This window comes from Podarcis melisellensis, assembly GCF_964234715.1.
Source record: "Podarcis melisellensis genome assembly, chromosome: 5".
Taxonomy (NCBI): domain Eukaryota; kingdom Metazoa; phylum Chordata; class Lepidosauria; order Squamata; family Lacertidae; genus Podarcis; species Podarcis melisellensis.
In genome coordinates this window covers 98,740,483-98,760,964 of record NC_138537.1, presented here as the reverse complement: position 1 = coordinate 98,760,964, position 20,482 = coordinate 98,740,483, and the positions used below count along the sequence as shown (strand labels likewise).

Genomic DNA, 20,482 nt, shown 5'->3' with positions numbered 1-20,482 from the left:
GAAGTTATTGTCCATAGATCGCTGGAGGCGATGCCAGGCCCAGGAAATCCTGTTGGCATCCCTGCTTGTGTACTACATCGTCTTCTGGACTGATAATAGGGGGAAAACCCCCAGATTATTTCAAGTGAGATTATTTTCAAGTTTAGTGATTAAAATAATGAGTTTTTAAAGAAAAGTGGCTTTTTAAAATGGATGCTAAGAACCATCTCTTAGTGGATAGCTCGCATGAATTAAGAATTTCCCACCCTTTCCCATTGCGTTGTGTCACTGCACAGGCATGCTACTACAGCTTTGCCACGAATATAAGTCACACTAGACAGCAAATTCCATGGGCCAGCATAATAGACCCTATGTACCACAGCCCCATTCTTGTGGGACAAATTGCACATTCCCCAATTCCAAAATTGCTTTAAAAACTATGCCCCTTCAAAGCTATGAACAGCATTCTGCAATGTGTAATGTGCAATGTTGACTTCTGGAGATTTTTGTGGGTGAACACATTCTGAAACCAACTGCAAGGTCAGTTTCATACTGGAAGGATTCTTTTGGGTGCACACAGGGACAAAGGCCTATGACATCCTTCCCTAAGAGAACGTATTCATGGCTTCAAGTCTTGCAAACTAGCATCAGGTGGGTGAACCTGTTGACAAAACCGCCATGCTAGATGGCAGGGTCAGGCCTTGCAGATTCAGCAGCAAGGCTCCAGATGAGCAGTGTTGAGCAAGATTATCTAATGAAGAGTTTTCTGCAGAATACTTTCTCAGGTGCTCATTGGGCTGTGGAGAAAACTGCCTCAAAATGTCTGCCCCTTAGCTCTGGACTCCTGCTATCCCCTGAGCCAGAGGGGCCTGTCCCTGGGCCCAACAAGGCACCAGATTATTCATTTCATTTTACAATTCAAATTATTTTAACTGCCTAAATACTGTGGGCAGAAGCTTCTGCTTTATTAAATGAGGCAAAGGCTAGGCTGCCTAGTACTTATATCCAGTCCAGCCAATCTAGAGACTTTGAAGACCCTCCAATGTCCCTATTTTGCAGGGACAGTCACAGATTTACAGAAGCCGTCCTGGTTTCTCATTTGATCCTGGAATGTCCCGCTTTTCCTTAGGATGTCCCTATTTTCATTGGAGAAATGTTGGAGGGTATGGAGTTATGCAACCCGCCCCCCAAGTCAAGTTGATAAGTAACTATGCAACCTTTAGAAGACATCTGAAGACAGCCATGTAGAGGGAAATTTTTTAATGGTTAATGTTTTATTATGCTTTTATATATGTTGGAAGCTGCCCAGAGTGGCTGGGGCAACCCAGTCAGATGGGCGGGGTATAAATAGTAAAATTATTGTGGAATAGGATGTCCCTATTTTCATTCGAGAAATGTTGAAGGGTATGACTTTATTGTATGTGCTAATTAGGGGTGGGCAAATCTGGCAGTTCGTTTCCCTATTTTCCTCATTTTTCTAGTCTTAAATAAAGTTCTCCACATTTCTGCATCGGTTTGATATATTAGGCTCACGAAAATTCATCAGCATTTTAAAGTGTAATTCTCCTAATATACTTGTGTTTGTACACAATTGTGCCTAATAGACATTGTTTTGCTAGCGGTCTCCCTAATATAATCATTTATGTATGTTCTTTTCACAAATATATGCCTTTTTATGCAGCCTTTCCTCCATATGCATTTTTGTATTTTTTCTTTCAAGATTCAGACAGGTGCACATTTCAAAGGAGAGTTAGATTTTGAGTTGCATATTCTTCTCAGAAGTACAAATTAGTCAGATTCACATTAAGATGTGAACTGAACCAAATTGTCCCCCATCTCTGTGGCTGAATCTAGACACATCAAAGAAGCATAGTAGTACCTCTAGTTAAGAACTTAATTCGTTCCGGAGGTCCGTTCTTAACCTGAAACTGTTCTTAACTATAGGCATGCTTTCGCTAATGGGGCCTCTTGCTGCTGCTGCGCCACCAGCACACAATTTCCATTCTCATCCTGGGGCAAAATTCTTAACTCAAGGTAACTCTTCCAGGTTAGTGGAGTATATAATCTGAAGCGTTTGTAACGCAAGGTACCACTGCATTTCAATTAAACGCGTTGTAAATTTAAATAGGGAAAATAGGTAGAGAAAAACGGGACCCCACAGCGCCATCTGGTGGCCAAATGTTACATTGCACATGTTGTTGTTTAGTCGTGTCCGACTCTTTGTGACCCCCTGGACCAGAGCACGCCAGGCACTCCTGTCTTCCACTGCCTCCCGCAGTTTGGTCAGACTCATGCTAGTAGCTTCGAGAACACTGTCCAACCATCTTGTCCTCTGTCATCCACTTATCCTTGTGCCCTCCATCTTTCCCAACATCAGGGTCTTTTCCAGGGAGTCTTCTCTACTCATGAGGTGCCCAAAGTATTGGAGCCTCAGTATCGGGATCTGTCCTTCCAGTGAGCACTGAGGGCTGATTTCCTTCAGAATGGATAGGTTTGATCTTCTTGCAGTCCATGGGACTCTCAAGAGCATTCTCCTCTTTCACCCTCATTAAAAGGTTCTTTAATTCCTCCTCACTTTCTGCCATCAAGGTTGTGTCATCTGCATATCTGAGGTTGTTGATATTTCTTCCGGCAATCTTAATTCCGGTTTGGGATTCATCCAGCCCCGCCTTTTGCATGATGAATTCTGCATATAAGTTAAATAAGCAGGGAGACAATTACAGCCTTGTCGTACTCCTTACCAATTTTCAACCAATCAGTTGTTCCATATCCAGTTCTAACTGTAGCTTCTTGTCCCACATAGAGATTTCTCAGGAGACAGATGAGGTGATCAGGCACTCCCATTTCTTAAGAACTTGCCATAGTTTGCTGTGGTTGACACAGTCAAAGGCTTTTGCATAGTCAATGAAGCAGAAGTAGATGTCTTTCTGGAACTCTCTAGCTTTCTCCATAATCCAGCGCATGTTTGCAGTTTGGTTTCTGGTTCCTCTGTCTCTTTTGGGAGTTCTCGGTCCACATACTGCTTGAGCCTTCTTTGTAAAATTTTAAGCATCTTTGGGATTGGGATGTAGACTGATACAAGACCTCTAAACTGCTTTTCCTTTACCAATCTAGCTGAGTCCTGTGTGAGGCCTGAGCAGCGTGTTCACCAGCCTATCCATGTTCAGTCCCCAAAGCCTGTTATAGTGAGCTTTTGGGTCTCTCTTGATTACACACACACACACACACACACACACACACACACACACACACACACACTATGCTGCAACATTTAATCAATTAATTGGTTAGATTATTCAACTAAAGAGGTGTTCCCAATTAATGGGGAGCCAGATTTTAAAGCAGGATTTTAAAAGAGGCATTCTACCATTTCTCACACAGAGATCTGTATCATTTGAAGACAAATAACATACAATAAATATATATATACAAGGATTCATCAAACAATTGACAAATTCAGTAAGAAATAAACATACTCCTACCTTCTAATGTATTGGATAAGGATTGCAATAATGATAAGTTGGTTGGCAAGCTCTTGGCACTTTTGATTAAACACATAATATACAGTATATTGTTGTTATGATTCATCAAATTCTTGTAATTTAAAGTGTTAGACTACTGGCATTTTGGTTTTCCCAAAGTGAATCAGCGGGTGAAGTTTGTGGAAGCATTTATACGTATTCAGTACTAGCCGGATTATGCAGGGGAACATAATCCCTGAGGAATGTATGCAAGCAGGCCCTGGCGCACTTTGAAGGATCTCTATAGGACAATAATGATAACAGAAATACTTCTTCAGACAATGAGAAATTGTGGCTGTCAAAGGGATCTGCTGGTGGTGTCAACCAAGGCTCTCACCAGAAAGCACATGGTGGATATGGGTGGGTGCAGGCAGTGCCGGATTTATGTATAAGCTAAACAAGCTATAGCTTAGGGCCTCACTCTCTTGGGGCCCCAAAAATTTTTTAAAGAAAAAAACAACAACTGGATATACATTTCCAAAATATAAGATAAAAAAAATAAAATAAAACCTACATACAGCAACAGTGTTTTGTGTTATGTAGGCTCCTATGCTTGTCGTGGTGAAAGGGCTTGAATAACTCAGAGAAGCTATGAGCTATGCCATGCTGGGCCACCCAAGATGGACAGGTCAGAGTGGAGAGTTTTGACCAAACGTGATCCACCTGGAGCAGGAACCGGCAAGCCACTCCAGTATCCCTGCCAAGAAAACTCCATGGACAAAGACAACAAGCATATAAAAGTTATGATGCTGGAAGATGAGCCCCTCAGGTCGGAAGGCGTTCAACATGCTACTGAGGAAGAGCAGAGGACAAGTACAAGTAGATTCAGAGCTGATGAAACAGTTGGGCCAAAGCCAAAAGGACGCTCAGTTGCAGATATGCCTGGAAGCGAAAGGAAAGTCCAATGCTGTAAAGAAAAATACAGCATAGGAACCTGGAACTACAAAATGGTTCTTCCCTGTCCAGAGAAGAAGGGGTGAGTGATGATCTCCATCAGGAACAAGGGAGGAGGAAAGTCTACACTGGGAACAAGGATGACTGGTGGTGGAATCAAATCAACTTTATCTGACAATTGAAAAGGCAATCAAAGTTCATTGTGGGGGTGTCTGTGCTCTAAATCATGCCAAGTGGGTCAGAATCCAGGCGACCCCAGAGGGCACCCCCCAGGGGTGGGAGGAGACTAGCAGTGCCTCTTATTTGCTGAGAGGCTGCTTTAGAGGTGGGATTGGGGGGGGGGGCTGCTGCTGTGGCGGTGGCAGATCTGGTCTCCAAGGAGTGCATTGGTCTCCAAGGAGTGCTCTCGCTGCCGAAAAGGCAGCAGCAACAGGTGATTTGCTGCTCCTGTGGATCCTGCCACTTGAGGCGGTCACTTCTCATTGCATTATAGGTGGGCCAACTCTGGCATTTACAGCCGAAGCCCATGTTAGCGCTACTGGAAGTCTGCTGAGGCTGTTTAAAAACTGTGGCATTCACCAGCTGAGCTGGTTGTGTGAATGGGCATTACATTTCCATTGCTTCTGAAGTGAATACATTTTAGTTTACATCTCATGTAAATACCCTCAAGAAAAGAAATTTCTTTTTCTAATGAATCTCAGAAATGATGTTCACTGCAGAAGACACATGAGCCTGGAGATTCAGCTCAGAGTCAGAGCCACAAGTAGGATCGCCCCACCACAGTGCAATATGGAGCAAGCTTATTGGATTTCCATTTCATCATTGCGTGTGCCAACAATGAGTTCTTGAAGCCTGAAGTGGAAAACAAAATTGAAAGCACAAAAACATATGCAGATGAAATCTAGAGCCAGAGAAGCTTCTGCCAATGCTCGGCCACTTATGTATGCTCAGAAATATTTACTTAGGAATTCTTAATTAAATAAACCATCCAGTAGTGAGATCCTATTTCAGATGTGTCACAGTGCCACCACAAAATATATCAGTCACTCTTTGTCTATATATATATACACAGATGCCACTGAAGAGTAGGTTTTCTCTTTACTCTGTTAACTAATTGACCTGGACTGCCCCTTCTGTTAATGGAATATGTGTGTGGCTAGCTTCCTTCAGTACATGCCTTGTACTCATTCTTTGCCCACAGTGATTGACGCTTTCTGACAGATAGAAGTAGCACCTCAGTAATCCTGCAAGAGCCCATTGTGTATACTAATGCACCAAAACTCAGTGACTATATAAGCAGACGTACAGATCCTGCTTCAAATGCCAGCAGCCTCTGGTGTGTCAGGATAGAGACCTTTCTCAGCCGTGCTGCCCGACAGATCCCTTGAACTGGAGATGCCAAGGGATCTGGGCCTTTCTGCATGTAAAGCATGTTTCCTCTCCATGTATTGGGGGGTTAGAGTGATCCAGAGGCATACCTGGGGGTTGGTGAAACCGGCGCCCACTGAGGGTGCGGGTGCAAAAATCAACCCACCATCCGACCAAGTTGAATTCTCAAAGCACCCTAGATTGAGCTGGCTAGCCAAACTAAATAAAAACTCAATATTTTAACAAGGAGAGCCAAGCCAGCAGATGGGGAATGGTTAGAGCATGCCCAAAAGGGAACCTTGCTTAATAACAGGGAGGGGGGAGAGAAGATTGTTGCAGGGGGAAAACTCTCTGTGGGTTCTACCGTAGACCACCATATTTTGTCTACCTTCCTGGGAAAATGCCACTCTTATATTGCTGGGCTTTTTGTAAATGTGGATGGGTGGGGGAACACAAAATTGAGAGAAATCTGGTTGTTGACCCCTTCAACCAACCTGTGATATTTCCACATTTTTTTAAAAAAAAGGTTCCATGTGATTTGCCATGGGGAGAAGCCAGGCTAAAACCTTTTGCTTAACATCTTTAGTAATGTGTGTGGGGGGGCATCCAGAGGTGTAGTTACCCCAGTTGCATTTTGAATTGGTACATTCGATCAAGAGCCGTACAATGTGGAATTTGGCTCCAATTCAAGTAAGTAACTAATAAAATCTGGAGTTACTTCAACTTTTGTTTTAGGTCAACTTCTGTTTACAACACTAAAAAGATTAGGGACTGGTCGTTAGTTCAGTTGATGATAAACCAAATAGCTCTCTACTTTTCCCGAGTCACTTATTGCTACTGATACCCAAGCTATGCTGTATAGCTTAGTCCGATGCTTTTATGCAGTGTAATCTGGTCACACATGGCACTAGAAGTCTTGATAAAACATGGCATTCAGGATTTCCTCTGATAAAAAAGGATATTGCACTGTGAGGAAAGATTAAATAGGTGCCAGTGCCAAAATACAGCACATTAATTTGTTTTTCAGCTGCTCTGAAGCAAAAACACCCTCAAATCCAGCTGCAGATGTAGCTCACAATATGCCAAGACCTAAATGTGCAACATACCACATTAGAATGTGTGACAAACAAAATGAGGAAGCCTGCAAGGAATAGCTCAAGAGGAAGCCTGAAATTGTTAGGCACATTTATTTAATATAAATATAGAATTTTCCAAACCTCAGTCTCATGACTCAGCATTTCTGCTGGCAATCATTTATGGCAACCACTTAAGAGTGAGATAAAAGCAAAGCTGGAGGATATATTGGTAAGGCTGAGCCAAAAGAGAACTAAGACCCCACCCCAACAGCAGCTATATATTTTTAAAGGAACCAAATGCCTTATATTTTGTATATATTAGTCTAATATTTTCTAGCTCTGTAAGAATCTAAAGTTAGAACACAGTGAATAGTTGTAAAGGTGGGCAGGTTTGCATGGGAGCAGGTGGTCATTTGGGCACCCTGAGCCCAGACCACCTCAGGCTTAAAGAGCAAGCCAATTGGAAGCCAAGGGCATTTATTGTCTAAGGACGGGTGCTTGCATGCTGCATTGTGAGGATGCATGTGAAGCTTGCATTTTGAGCAAATAGGACATGGAATTATCGCGCAAAGCCACAGGTACCTGTTCTATATACATAAATTTCTTCTTTGAATGGCTGCTGCCTCCTCTACAGCAGCACCTTCCAAGCCTTGCCTTGCCTGGATCTCTGCATTCCATTGTGGTTTTGTACATGAGCTATCATGAAGCATACTCTGTTGGCATTCAGTGAGTTGATCAGCAAATATTATTTTTGTATTATGTTAGTCACTGAGAATGGCATTGCAATAATGCTTTCTATGGGACTGTAATGCTTTGGAATTTGATTGGATTGCCCGTAAAATAAGCACAAAATTTATTCTCCCTCTGATCACTGAAATCACCCAAAAAGGTGAGAACTGGAAATGTTATATCTGGTTAGGTAGCTAAGAGCCTGAGCTCTGAATCATAGAAGCCCCCCCGGGGGGGGGGGTTCAAGAGCCACTGCTAGTTTGTGCAAATTTCCTCAGTTATGACAAGTACTTTAATTGCTATAAAGCAGTATATCAGTGTATTATTGTCAAGAAACAGGGATGGCCTTATAAACCTCCTACATCACCAGGACCATAGCACTTTTCAGGGAATGTCAGTTCCATTTCAGATACAGATGTGAGAGATGCTACACAACAGCCATACATGGACATTCATCACTGCATTCCTTCATTCAATTCATTCATTCATGGACTGCAGCATCAAATGGTGGCTTCTATATGTGAATAAGCCATTGCAGAACATGGAGGTAAGCTGGCTTCTATACATGGGGCAGAATCAGGTAGTAGAGACTTAACATTGGTAGAATGGTCTGCACCACTTCAGACTACAGGTCATATTCTTTCAAGTGTCCCTTTTGCTAAACAAACAGCCTTCCTGTATAGCAGGGAGGAGAGTGACCTATGGCCTTCACTCCTGAGATGCTAAACTTTGACTTCTGGGGAGGATTTTGTGGTCTGTCTTATGTAGGGGAGCAGTAAAAATGCAATTGCTCCCTCCATGCACGGTACAGAGTGGGACAGTCTGTTCTCCCATCTCAAGCCTCTGTCACCTGATTCTGTTCCATGTGTAGATCCAGCCCTGGAAATTTCATGTTGCTTCATGTACTCCTTCTGTTTTTAAATTATTCTTTTTGTAAGCTACTTTGAGTGACTGCTATTGGAAGGGTGGCATAGATATAAATAAAGACAATTCTCTCAGTGGAGCCAGTTCACACATTCAGCTTTGGGACATCAAGAGATGTGCATACACAGTGTGAAGCAGCCTGATTGTTGGGCTCAGCAAGTGTGATGCTACACAGAAGCATGTATGGCTATGGAAGGAGGAAAAGTATAAGAGGGACAAATAAAGCTGCCTAAAATTGAAACAGATAATTAGTCCGTCTAGCCTAGTATCTGGTCCTCTGAGGTCTCAGGTAGGCATGTTTCTGCTACTGAAGATTCTTTTTAACTGGAGAGATTTTGAATATGAGCTTGGGACCCAACCTTCTGCCTGAAAAGCGTATGGTCAGTCCCTGATGTCTTAGGTCGCCTATAGTGAAAGTAGCAAGGATAATAAAGAGAGCCTAGTGGACCCTAAGATGGGTTTGAAGCAAGAATGGATGAGCATCAGCTGATCAAGTGATCAGAGATTAGGTCACATGGGCTGTTGTGAAAGAATGGAAGCCAGGACCTCCAGCAGGAAGCATCTGTGGAAATAGAGGACCTAGTCACTCCTCCAATTCATAGACAATGCTTCATCATGACAATGCCATCCTGGAGTGGTTTCCAACAATACACAAAGTACAATAATATATACAACATAACAAAAATTAAAAGCAGCACAATTAATAAATCCAACAATAGAGCAACAGCATGAAAACAATTAAGCCTGGCTGCAGGAGGGCCTGTTTGGTCACAGCGAGTGCCAGGACCAGGCCTGATCAATTTGAATCCTTAACAGGTCCAAGAATTCCTGAATCCAATGTAACAATGAGCATGTTAATATTCTGTTTGCATTTCTTTAATGCCTAAAACTGCTGCTGGGAAAAGGAACTTCAAAATAGATATGGTTATTCCCTATAATATTTCAACACTTGCATTTGCACAGTTCACTGTACCAATATACAAGGGCTCCAAGACTGGCTAAGGACTCCACTACTTAAAACGCTCCCATTTTCACTTTTCAGAAAGCACAAAGAAGCTTAGAGGTTGCATAAGACATCCCTCAAGTTCACATCACACACCTTGTTTCTACCTGGCTAAGGTAGATGCCTTGCTCTAAAGCACAACCTTGAAAATGGCATTGCATATATTGTATTGTGTTTCAGTCTCTGCTCCAAGCTTTTTCTCTTCTTTTATTTGCTGCATGTAGTTAATGGATGCTGTGGCCAGTGAGAGTACCCATGACTCATATCTAGTGAAAAACCTTATCTAATATAACGTTGAATAAAGACATTCCATCTAAACAAAAAGTTGTCCTGTCTGATGTTCTGTTCTCTCAAATTTGTTAGTTTAGCCAACAACATCTGTTGTACCACTCTGTAATGGATGAGAAGTCATCAGGTCCCCATTAGTTTCAATGGGTCAACTCTGAGTAAAACTTAGTTGACTACCACCCCTGCTATTCAAGCTTCCTCTCCAACACTGTGGTGCTGTTTGACCTTCAGCTCTGGATATTAGAATGGAAACCACTGCGAGGCTCGTAGGGGCTGCCTATGTATTGCAGTGCAGATGTTGCATTTTATGGAATGAACTCCCTAAGGAGATCTGGTGACCACTGACTATGAGGGGCTTTCACAGACAATTAAAGGCCTTTTAGTTTTCTACAGCATTTCTTGACTATTGAGTACTTTATTGATTCTGGTTGCTTTAGTTCTTGAAATTATATGACTATATGGATGTTCTGTTATTTATTGTAATGGTTTCATGTACATTTCGAACTGCTTTGAGATAAGTGAAAAGCAGTATATAAGTTTTTAAAATAATAAATAAAGCAGTACAATCTCTTGCTCTGGCGTTAAAGCCATAGCTTGGTCCTCCTGGTTCATTTTGAAGCACAACTTGTTTCCAGCCGGGCCAGCTCCCCTTTGCTAAGGGCATTGCAGCCTCAAAACTGTTTATCACTGGGATAGCATACTGCAGAAGACAAAAACTTTAATGAAAATTGCAAGCGTGTCTGCTGCAGTTATTGAAAATGTTTCTTTTACTCTGTCTAAATGTTTGAGACACTTCTGTGAAAAGTTCCAGACCGTTTTCCAGGTCTGAAAAACCTGACTCTGAAATTTGTGCTCACAAGCTCCTATTAATCATTCATCACCTCGTGTTTATAATAATGAGCGTGAATGTTGGTTGAATAAAGTCATCCCCTACTTTTTATGTTGTGGTTTAAAATTAGAAAGGGATGAACTGGCTTGAAAGCATTCTGCAGTGAGGCGGAGCCAGTGCCCACTAAACTTAATCTGCCCTTCAGTTAGCAAGATTTCCAAAAATCCAAATCAGATTTTAAATATCTATTTCTCACATCTCCTCGTTGCCTCGTATGATCACAGGCAGAAGCTGGAAGTGCCAACGTTTTGTAAGACAGATTGCACATGTGGTAACTCTGGCCCAAGCAAAACCAGGCATTACCGAAAGTCATGCAAGGTTTCCAGCCCCACTGCCAGACCAAAGAGGTTGGGATAAGTGCGCGTAATTATAGGAGCCCCCTTCCAGCCCTTTTGCTCTTAGCCAGTTGCCTTGTCCAGCATGCTATGCTATCAAGGAAATGGAATTAATGGCTTCCATTAGCTCTAATGCTTCTTCTCTGCTTTCCTTTAGAGCTTTGTCATCTGTGGTGGCTTTAGGAGCAAACATAATCTGCAACAAAATCCCAGGCTTGGCCCCTCGGCAGCGAGCAATCTGCCAGAGCCGTCCTGATGCCATCATAGTGATCGGAGAAGGGGCCCAGATGGGGATCAATGAATGCCAGTACCAGTTCCGATATGGCAGGTGGAACTGCTCAGCCCTGGGAGAGAAAACAGTCTTTGGTCAAGAGCTTCGAGTAGGTAAGGGATTCCTTCAAGTAATGTTGAAGAGGAAAAGCATATTAACAGGCATATAATAGATGCCAAATGTAATTACCATCCTGAATAGATCAGATAACCTCTCCTGTCCTCCCTCCCTCCCTCCCTCCCTCTCTCTCTCTCTCTTTATTTCTCTTTCTCTTTCTTTCTACATGTTAATGTGCCAAGTCAAATGTCAATATATTGCCACAGATTAATGAAACCAAGTGGCATAACTCTTGCATGTATGCAACGTGGAACCTTAGTAACCTGGTTTTAAATTGTGTGAGGCATTTTCCCTTTACCCCAGAAAGCTCTTCAGTACTGTGTAGTCCTAGTGCCTGTTCCCCCCTCTTAGCATCTAAAGGGCATCAATTCATATGTAGATTAGAAATATTCATTCATGTGAATTGGCCCTGCATCCTCCACTATGCTGTATTAGTAGCGATCCGCAAGTCTCTTGGGCTTATTTTGAAATTGGAACTGGTAACTGACTGGACTGCATCCTTAGAATTGCCGCAGACATTTTTAAAAATGAATTTAGAGCAAATTTCGGGTTCCATATTGGAGCCAATTATGGGGAAGGGTTTCTTCTTTTTTGTGTGTGTTGGTAATATGCAGGTAGCATGTGAACATGGACCTAATATTGTACTAGTATGGAAAACGACTGTGTTTGCTGGAAGATGATGGTCTTCACATTCAAAGTTTCAGGGTGAACAATTGTCAATTGTATCTCTGGTAAGAATTGGGCTTTTTTCCATCCCTGAACTACATTAACCAAAATATTCACCAAGTTCGTGAACTTGTTCAGTGAACCTGGGGAACTCCCAAAAATGTCTGACTCTGATTGATGTGGTGCTTGGTGGCTTTTTATGGTTTAAACCAAACTCAGACTAAACATGGCCATTTCAGCTGTGTTTTGCTTTGGGATTGTAGGTTCGTCTGAAGCCAAAGCAGAAGGTTAAGTAGAGGGGTAAGAAACCACAAGAATAATAATAGCTGGGGAAAGGGGACTCTCGAACACCTTCAGAGGAATGTAGGATCTGCAGATTTTCAGTAATTTATGATTAAAAGACTGATTGAATAATTTAAGGGTTAGACCCTGATCTGCTCCTGTGATAACAGACTGCTTTAAGTCAGGGGTGATAACTCTTAGTTTGGGTGCCTAATCTCTGCCCCCAAGCATTTTTTTCTGCCTTCCCCAAGACCCCACAGATTTTGGCAGAAGTGGAAAAGAAAAGAAAAAGAAATTCAACACAGTGTTGGGGTGGGCAGAACCCCATGCACTGATGGGGATGCAAACCACCCCCCTCCCAAATTACTTGAGTGAACAGGGTGCAATAATCGCCACAGCTCAGCTGAGGAAGTGGGGCTGTGTGCTCACATATGTCTGCCTGGGTGTACTCTCTCTCTCTGTGGGGGGGGTGTGGTCTTGTGGGCCTCAGAGTGTTGGCCAAGGTCGACTCTAGTCCCTGGGTCAAAAAGCATTAGCCACTGCTACCTTAAGTCTATTTATCATCTGGGAAGGCAGCAGCATAGTGACCATGGCTAGTGGCAATGGACACCAGCTGCATGCAGGAAGCCCCAGCTGCAGTCTCTGGCAAAGACCATGTGGAGGTTTGAGGAACCCATAGTCAGAGCTTGGTAAATGCCAATAAAGGAATTAAAATTCTGCATACAGGCAAACCAAGCTTTGTATCAAGGAAATCTGAATTCTGCGAACCATGCAAATTATGCACTCAACAAATGTGCTCCCCCCATTTTACGTAAATGTGTGTGGCATATTTTATTATTTTCATATATATTTTTCTAATTTTGGGACAGGAGAATGAGGTGCTGCCCCCTTTGCCTTTGAGGTTATAGCAAGCATCACTCATATATTTTGGATAGCAAGTCCAGGTCTCCTCTCCCACACCCTCCACAAGCAGCATGCAATAAAAAACAACACAACAACATCAACCATTCAGGCCACATGTTTGCTCCCCACACTCATCCCTTCCCTGTCTCCACAATCAGCAGCCCACAAAGTGAACTAAGCTCAGAAAAATAGGATGGCACTACATCATGCATTTCAGAAAAGAAATGGAGGCGTGAGTCTGTTGTTTTGGTGGTTTCCAGGCAACTTAAGTAATGTCTAGTTCTGGCCTTTCAAATCTAGCTTCACAGCCATTAGGTCAGAAACTTGCTTTTTTAAAAAAAAGCTAAGATTTTATGGATGCTGAATTCAGTACTGAATACAGCATTCTGAACTTTTTCTATGCACCACAGAATACACCCAGGATGCAAAGACAGCATTTCTAGTATCCTTGTGATATGGTTCAAATTATTAGAGTCAGAAAGAAATCCTGAACCAATTCAGACTGCTTTTTGGTTAATGTGAAACACTCTTCTTCTTATTATTACTTTTATTCGTTTTTTTGTTATTTTTTCTCATACTGTCATTTTGTCATATTATTGGCACTGTTATTTAACTATTTGGTTGCTGTTAATGTCAGGTTGATGGTATGTTTATTATAAAACATCTGTATATTTATTATGGGAAAATCTATATTGATATATTTGTTTTTACTCCAGTAATTGGGGGTATGGGGTGTGGGAGTGAGATATGAAGAATAGAAGCTCAAAATAATCTGGAAGATAATAAAGAGAAGAAATTAGAGAATTTTAAACACAGTACAGAGGAGTGCTAAACTTTACCTCATCAGAAAGGAGGGGTGATGTTTGTTACAGGCTGATTTGTGTATGCCTATCGCGTGAAGGTGGTAATATCGCATAAACGTGCGAATTATAGTCATAATCCATGTAAGGCACAGGTGGGCAACCCACACCTGGAAGGGGGTGTAACAGATGTGGACATAAGCACTAAAGAAGTCTTAAAGCAATTTACCACCAAGTAAAATAAAATAAAATACAATAATAAAATTTCACTAACATATTAAAAGCAGATTTACCAATACAGCCATATTGTTGTTGCTGCCCAAACATCTCAAAAAACAAAAGTGTGCCAAAACAATGACAGATTTGGTGCAAGGCAGGGAACCCTGAGGGGCGACGACAGAGGAGGTCATGCAGAGAAGAGCCCCAGATGGCAAGATCAGGGTCCAGGAAGGTTCATATGGGGAAGGGTGGTCCACGAGAGAGAATGAGTGAGTGAGAATGGCTCCACTCACTGCCGCCCCCGCAGCATGCAGCCCCCATACAGCCTCTCATCACTGCACCTGGCCCTTGAAGGGACACAGGTTGCTCCCTGATGCAAAGTTTCCCATGAAAGCAAATAGGAACTTTAAGAAGGGGGACATTTTTCACAGGGAAAATGGTATGTGGGGGCGGGGAGGGTGACACACAGGACTATGCTTCTGATATGAATTTCATACACAAGGATGCAGGAAAGATGGTCATGGATCTCTTGTCTTCATGTCTAATTTGTCCCCGGTGAGAAAGAGGTAGGTTGAAGCACATAAGGACCAGCCATATAAATATATTTTCATACCCGCCAACATTTCTCAGATGAAAATAAGGGCATTCTATTCTACACCAGGAAGCTTTTCCCGCGGTTGATCTTGCTGCACCCAGAGACATCATGTATGGTACATCTGTCACCTTGAGCCAGTTGCAACCTCTCCACCGAACCCACCTCACAGGATTGTTGTAAAGAGAAAATGTGTGAGGGAAGGGATTGTGTACAACACCTTCCACAGATAAATGGAATGAAATAAATTTTCAGAGGTAAGCTGGCTTGAGTCAGGGGGAAAGGTGGGCAGAAGCAGCAGCAGCAACAACAGAAACTGTGAAAATGAGCAGGAACATACCAAAGAGTAAACTGAGTGAATTCTTACTTACTTCTGAGTAAAAAAGCTTAGTATTGCAGTGTAAGGCTAACATAAAGGAATAAACACTCCATGCATTTCCTTGAAAAATTGCTGGCTGTTGAAGCATTGCAATTAAATAATTTAAAGTGTTGGTGACATTTTCCTTCAAAATTATAAGAAGGGCTGCCAGAATAGTGATGACAGCTTCACTATTCCCTTTCATTTGATGCATGTACCTTTTTGCAGTATAAACAGGACTCCATTTGTGCACCCACACCTACACAGCAAAGTCTCTTCTTTCCAAAAAGGACAGGATGGCGGGGGTGGGGGGCATGTATCTGATCCCTCCATCACTTTGAATTGTTCTCTGAGAAGTGGAGGGAAGGAAAAAGGGAAACAGGGACATTCCAGGATCAAATCAGAAACAGAGATGGCTTCTGTAATTCCGAAACTATTTCTGGAAAATTGGGACACTTGGAGGGTTTTCATTTTGAAGGCAGAAAAGAGGTCAGTGATGCTGCTTTAAAGAGAAGTCGTCAGATGATGGCAAGCTCTGCACTCTCCTCCCACCAGATGCCACCCTTGAGTTCTAATGTGCTGCCCCTCTTTGCATCAGGTTCTGAGCCTCAGGAAACGTAACATGTCTAATTCATGTACCAGAGAGAGAAACTCTTAAGACATGTTTGTGCCTGTGCTGCAAGGAGAAGAGGCAGGGTTCAGCCCCAGAGCACATGCTTTAGACATACAGAATCCCTTCTCCAATCTGTGGCATCTTTAGGTCAAGTCAAAGCAGATGGTCAATAGCAAGGCTGAAACAGAGAAGACAATGGAAATTATTGGATCTCAAAATTTTGGGCAATAACTGGGAAAGGTCTGTCCAGATCAAATGTTGGTTATGTTTAGAGAGTAGAAGATTAAGGAGAGCCCATGACAATGTCTTCAAAAGCCTGGTGGGCATTTCATGCAAATGGTTGAACAGGTTTCTTCACTGTTGCTCCAGAGGGCAGGACTAGAGCCAAAGAATGGAAATTGCAGGGAAGCAGTTCTTCACTAAACATGAAAAGGAACTTTCTAACAACATGAACTGGTCAACTGTGAAAGAGAATTGCCTTGAGAACTGGTGGCTTCCCCTTTGCAGAAGGCATTTAAGCACATGTTCATGGCTCAAGGGTGATGTGGTTTCATCCTGCTTTGCAGGTTCTTCATTGAGTTTGAACTAGATCAGTGGAGGTCAGAAGCTAGATCACAATTTACTCTTGTGCTTTGAAGTAAACTGGCAAGGATTTCTGACAGCATTTTTATGTTGTGAACTGCCCCAAGATCTGCGGATAAAGGGTGGTACCTGGTGCATAGGGAAGGCAGTTAACTCTTTCCCTCAGCTCATGTTCCTGACAAAAATGCTCCTTCCCAAACTGTCCTTTATGCTGTTAGGGAAAACAAGAGTGCAAAATAAAAGGACACCTGGGGTGGGGGTGCGGCTTACACTATAATGGCATTACATGGTATTAAAATGAATACAAACTGGGATGTAAGCATGTATCTTTTACCAATAGAGCCTATTTTCAGCTTCTGAAAGAGCCACTAAGTCAGACTATGTCTAAAGATACCAATTATCCAAATATGTGTGTCAGGAAGGATGGCTGTTGGAATTATTTCAGCCACATGACATCAGGCCCGGGTAGCCAGCAAGCTGGGGCAATGCTAAGAGGCACCGACGGAAAGAGCTGCAAAGTGCTGCTGCTGTTTAGCTGTCCTTGAAGCAGTAAATCAGCAGAAAGCAATACATGCTGTGGAATTCCAGCTTTATCATCAGGCAGCCTGGAAGCAGGGAAAAACCAACAACAAGGTTTCTTATGGAGAAAAGAGAAGCCTATCTAAAGATTATCTTGGCTCTGGTGAGATAAGAAAAAGAGGGAGAGTATTGTTACTGCTAAGAAAGCAAAAGATGATATATAATGAGAAGCTCAGTTTGTTATATGCATATCTTAAGGCCACAGTTGTAACCCTGCTTACCTGGAAGTAACCCCCTCCCCTTTGATTTCAATAGGACTTACTTCTGAGTAGACTTAGTTCAGATTGTGCTGTGAGACACCCCAAGAAGAATTCCTTCCTTCAAGCTATAACTAGTAGTATTGGATGGTCAGAGGTGCCTGGTTGGAGGGTGGCACATATTGTGTGTGTGTGTGTGATGTCACATGCATGATGCCTGAGTGACGTCTCATCTTCTGGAGAAGGCCAAGCACTCTGGAAGAGTTGGCCATTGAAGCTGGGACACACAATGTGTGATGTGTGTGACACCGCATGCATAAGGCGCACACCAGGCTCCCTCAGCATTCAGGGGTCCTGGCCCCTTTCCAACAGAGATTGATGGGGGTGGTGACAAAATGGCCCCCTAGAGTTGGTGCACTTGTGGATGGTGGAGATTCAAATGTTGGTCAAGCAAATGCAAATGGTAAATATGTGTGTGTCGTGAATTAAGTAGAGAGTACCAGAAATACAAACACGCCAAATCTAATGTGATTCTACAAGATAAGCCTCACCCCACCCTGAAAAGGCCCAAGATAAAATAAATGGAATTCTAAAAATTCTACCTGGAATTCTCTTCTTAATTATTATTAAATAAAATCATCTATAATTGGCCACATTTGTACCTTATGGGCAGTGCTCTCAAAATTACTAAGCAGTGTACATTAGGTTGAGAGTTTCTGACTAGTTCATGCTTAGCTAATGAATTTCATAAATAAGTGGGGGGTCTGAACTCAGGTGTCCCTTGTTATAGTCAAACACTATATCCAGGCAGGCACGTCACTGAATATTCTGTCATAGATTGATATCTGCATTTGGTATTACATGAGATTTAATTTCAAATTTTGATGATGTTGAATATGCAATAGTATTTCATTTATTACTGTAATTGATAGCTGACATATACAATGCTACAGAGTATCTGATAGCATCTGATTGGCATGCAATGGTTTTTAGCATTGGACCATTTATACAGTGGTACTTCAGGTTAAGTACTTAATTCGTTTCGGAGGTCCGTACTTAACCTGAAACTATTCTTAACCTGAAGCACCACTTTAGCTAATGGGGCCTCCTGCTGCTGCTGTGCCACTGGAGCACGATTTCTGTTCTTATCCTGAAGCAAAGTTCTTAACCTGAAGCACTATTTCTGGGTTAGCGGAGTGTGTAACCTGAAGCATATGTAACCTGAGGTACCACTGTATAAGGTTTCATGTTTGATACCTGACAAATTCAAAAGCAAGCAAAGCAATAACCACTAGACTAACACTTCAGAACTTACTGGGGAGTAAGTCTAAGTGATCTCAATGGAGCTTACTTCTGAGTAGGCATAGGAATGCTGTCTGAAGCACTTTAGAGTCAGTGGCAAGTGTTAAATATCTTACCATTTTAAGTTCAGCAGAACATTTTTAGTTCTGTATTTAGCTTTTTGTTTAAAGGGCCTTGAAAGGCAACAGCCTAAATCCGCCTTCGCCAACCTCGTGCCCTCAAGATGTTTGGGGCTTCAGCTTTCATCAGCCCATGTCACTCAGGTTGATGGGAATCATAATCTGTGGAGGTCACCAAGGTGGAGAAGGCTGGTCTAGACATATGACTTACTCAATAAATCCCTGGATCCAAGAACATTGTGAGGTTTCTATTGTGAAGTATAAGAGCTAAAACAAAACCCTCCTCTTTAGTCTAGTTAGACACATGCCAGATAGTTGTCAGATTTCCTCAAATACCTTGTTCAGCCCTTTTGCAGCTAATTATGCCAAACTCTCTTCTGAACTCTAGAAGATGAAAAATGTTTGCCTTCAGCACTTTACTGTGTTCTGACATGAATTGAAGCTGCAAGAGCCAGCTGAGCAAAACAAGTGAAATCCTGATTTCTTCACAGCCTATCTATAGACCTGAAAGTCTGGATGCCTAGTGCCTTATTATTTTTATTACTACTACTATTGTTGTTTATTTATAGCTCCACAGTTTTTATGGTGCTTTGCACAGTAACAAGTTAACAGCCCAGCCCTTTGCATGTTTACTTGCAGTTAAGTCCCACTGAGTGTGTAGAAATGCAGCCTAAATGACTAGTCCCAGAAGCAATGAGCTTACAAACACACACACACACACACACACACACACACACACACAACAGAAACATTGCTGTACATTAAATACATCAAAACATACCCTTTTAGCAGGTTCTATTTGCTTTTCAAAATGCTCAAGCATTTGCTTGTGGTTCCTGTGCTGCTGAAATCCCTTCCCTACAATTATGGATGACAGGGTTGGTCATCTAGTCTGGTTCTTTACATCGAGTGGCAAATGCTAAACATAGAATTAAAATTCACTGTTACATGTGTCGCATCCTTCCTTTTCTTCTCTCTTCCTTAACATACGTTCTTTTTAGTAAACCACATGTTCTTTAACAAAAAACAACAACACTGGATGGCATTTCCAAAGTTTGAAAGAAACACCCCCCCATGCAACACAAATGTACCCCAAATACAGGGATTTTGTAAAATAGCATGCTTTTTGTTCTTATGTATATGAGCATTTGGGCAGTCTTTTGAAAAATAAATGATTTTGTTATACAAAAGCATACAAGGACTGTACATTAACTTTAGTTTGCGTCATGTATTATGGCAGTCAAGCCAAGAAATGTTTATATGACAGACAGCTATACTGCAAATTTGCAGCTAAAAATAAACTCATCCCCACCCTAAATGCATTTTGGAATATGAATGTTTTTAAAGGGGTGGGGCCTAAAGGCCAAGCACTTCAAATTATTATTTTCATTACTCTCTGGATAAAAATGATTCCCATGCACCACATGGAATCAGCAAGGAGACTTCCAGCAAAATAACCACAGAGGTTTTTTACATTAATACTGGGGATCTGCACCAGGCAGTCTAAGAAAGTGCTCTAGGCCTCGAGATTTTTTACATCCTACAGACTTTCTCATGTGTAGTGGAACCTTCACCTATCAGTTTTATAGCCTAAGCAGTTGTTATGTTAAAGGTGCGATTGCATTCAATGCGCAACCCCCTCTTTAAATAATAGCCCTTCCATTCTGTTGTGGCCTCAATGATCATTTCCCTGCTCTTAGCATCAGTGGCAGTTTCCTGCCTGGGTTGAATAGTAGTTTCGACCTAGCAACTTTGGTTGGGGCAACACTAGCAAGTTTGGGTGAGCACACAAATGCCAATTTTTATTTTTATGACTTCAAAACCAGAAAATAAGGGGGCTAAACGGAACCCCAAGGTAAAGGTAAAGGGACTCCGG

The 20,482-nt window shown here is 42.1% G+C and overlaps 1 protein-coding gene across 4 annotated transcripts in view; it reads left to right on the top strand.

Annotated features, from left to right (window-relative positions):
* Positions 1–20,482, top strand: part of WNT7B (Wnt family member 7B) — a 119,484-nt gene that overhangs the window by 71,246 nt on the left and 27,756 nt on the right. For all 4 annotated transcript variants that reach the window (XM_081913376.1, XM_081913375.1, XM_081913374.1 and 1 more), the window contains exon 2: positions 11,164–11,390. In XM_081913376.1, the coding sequence (XP_081769502.1) occupies positions 11,164–11,390 (227 nt within the window). The remainder of the gene's footprint in view (positions 1–11,163; positions 11,391–20,482) is intronic.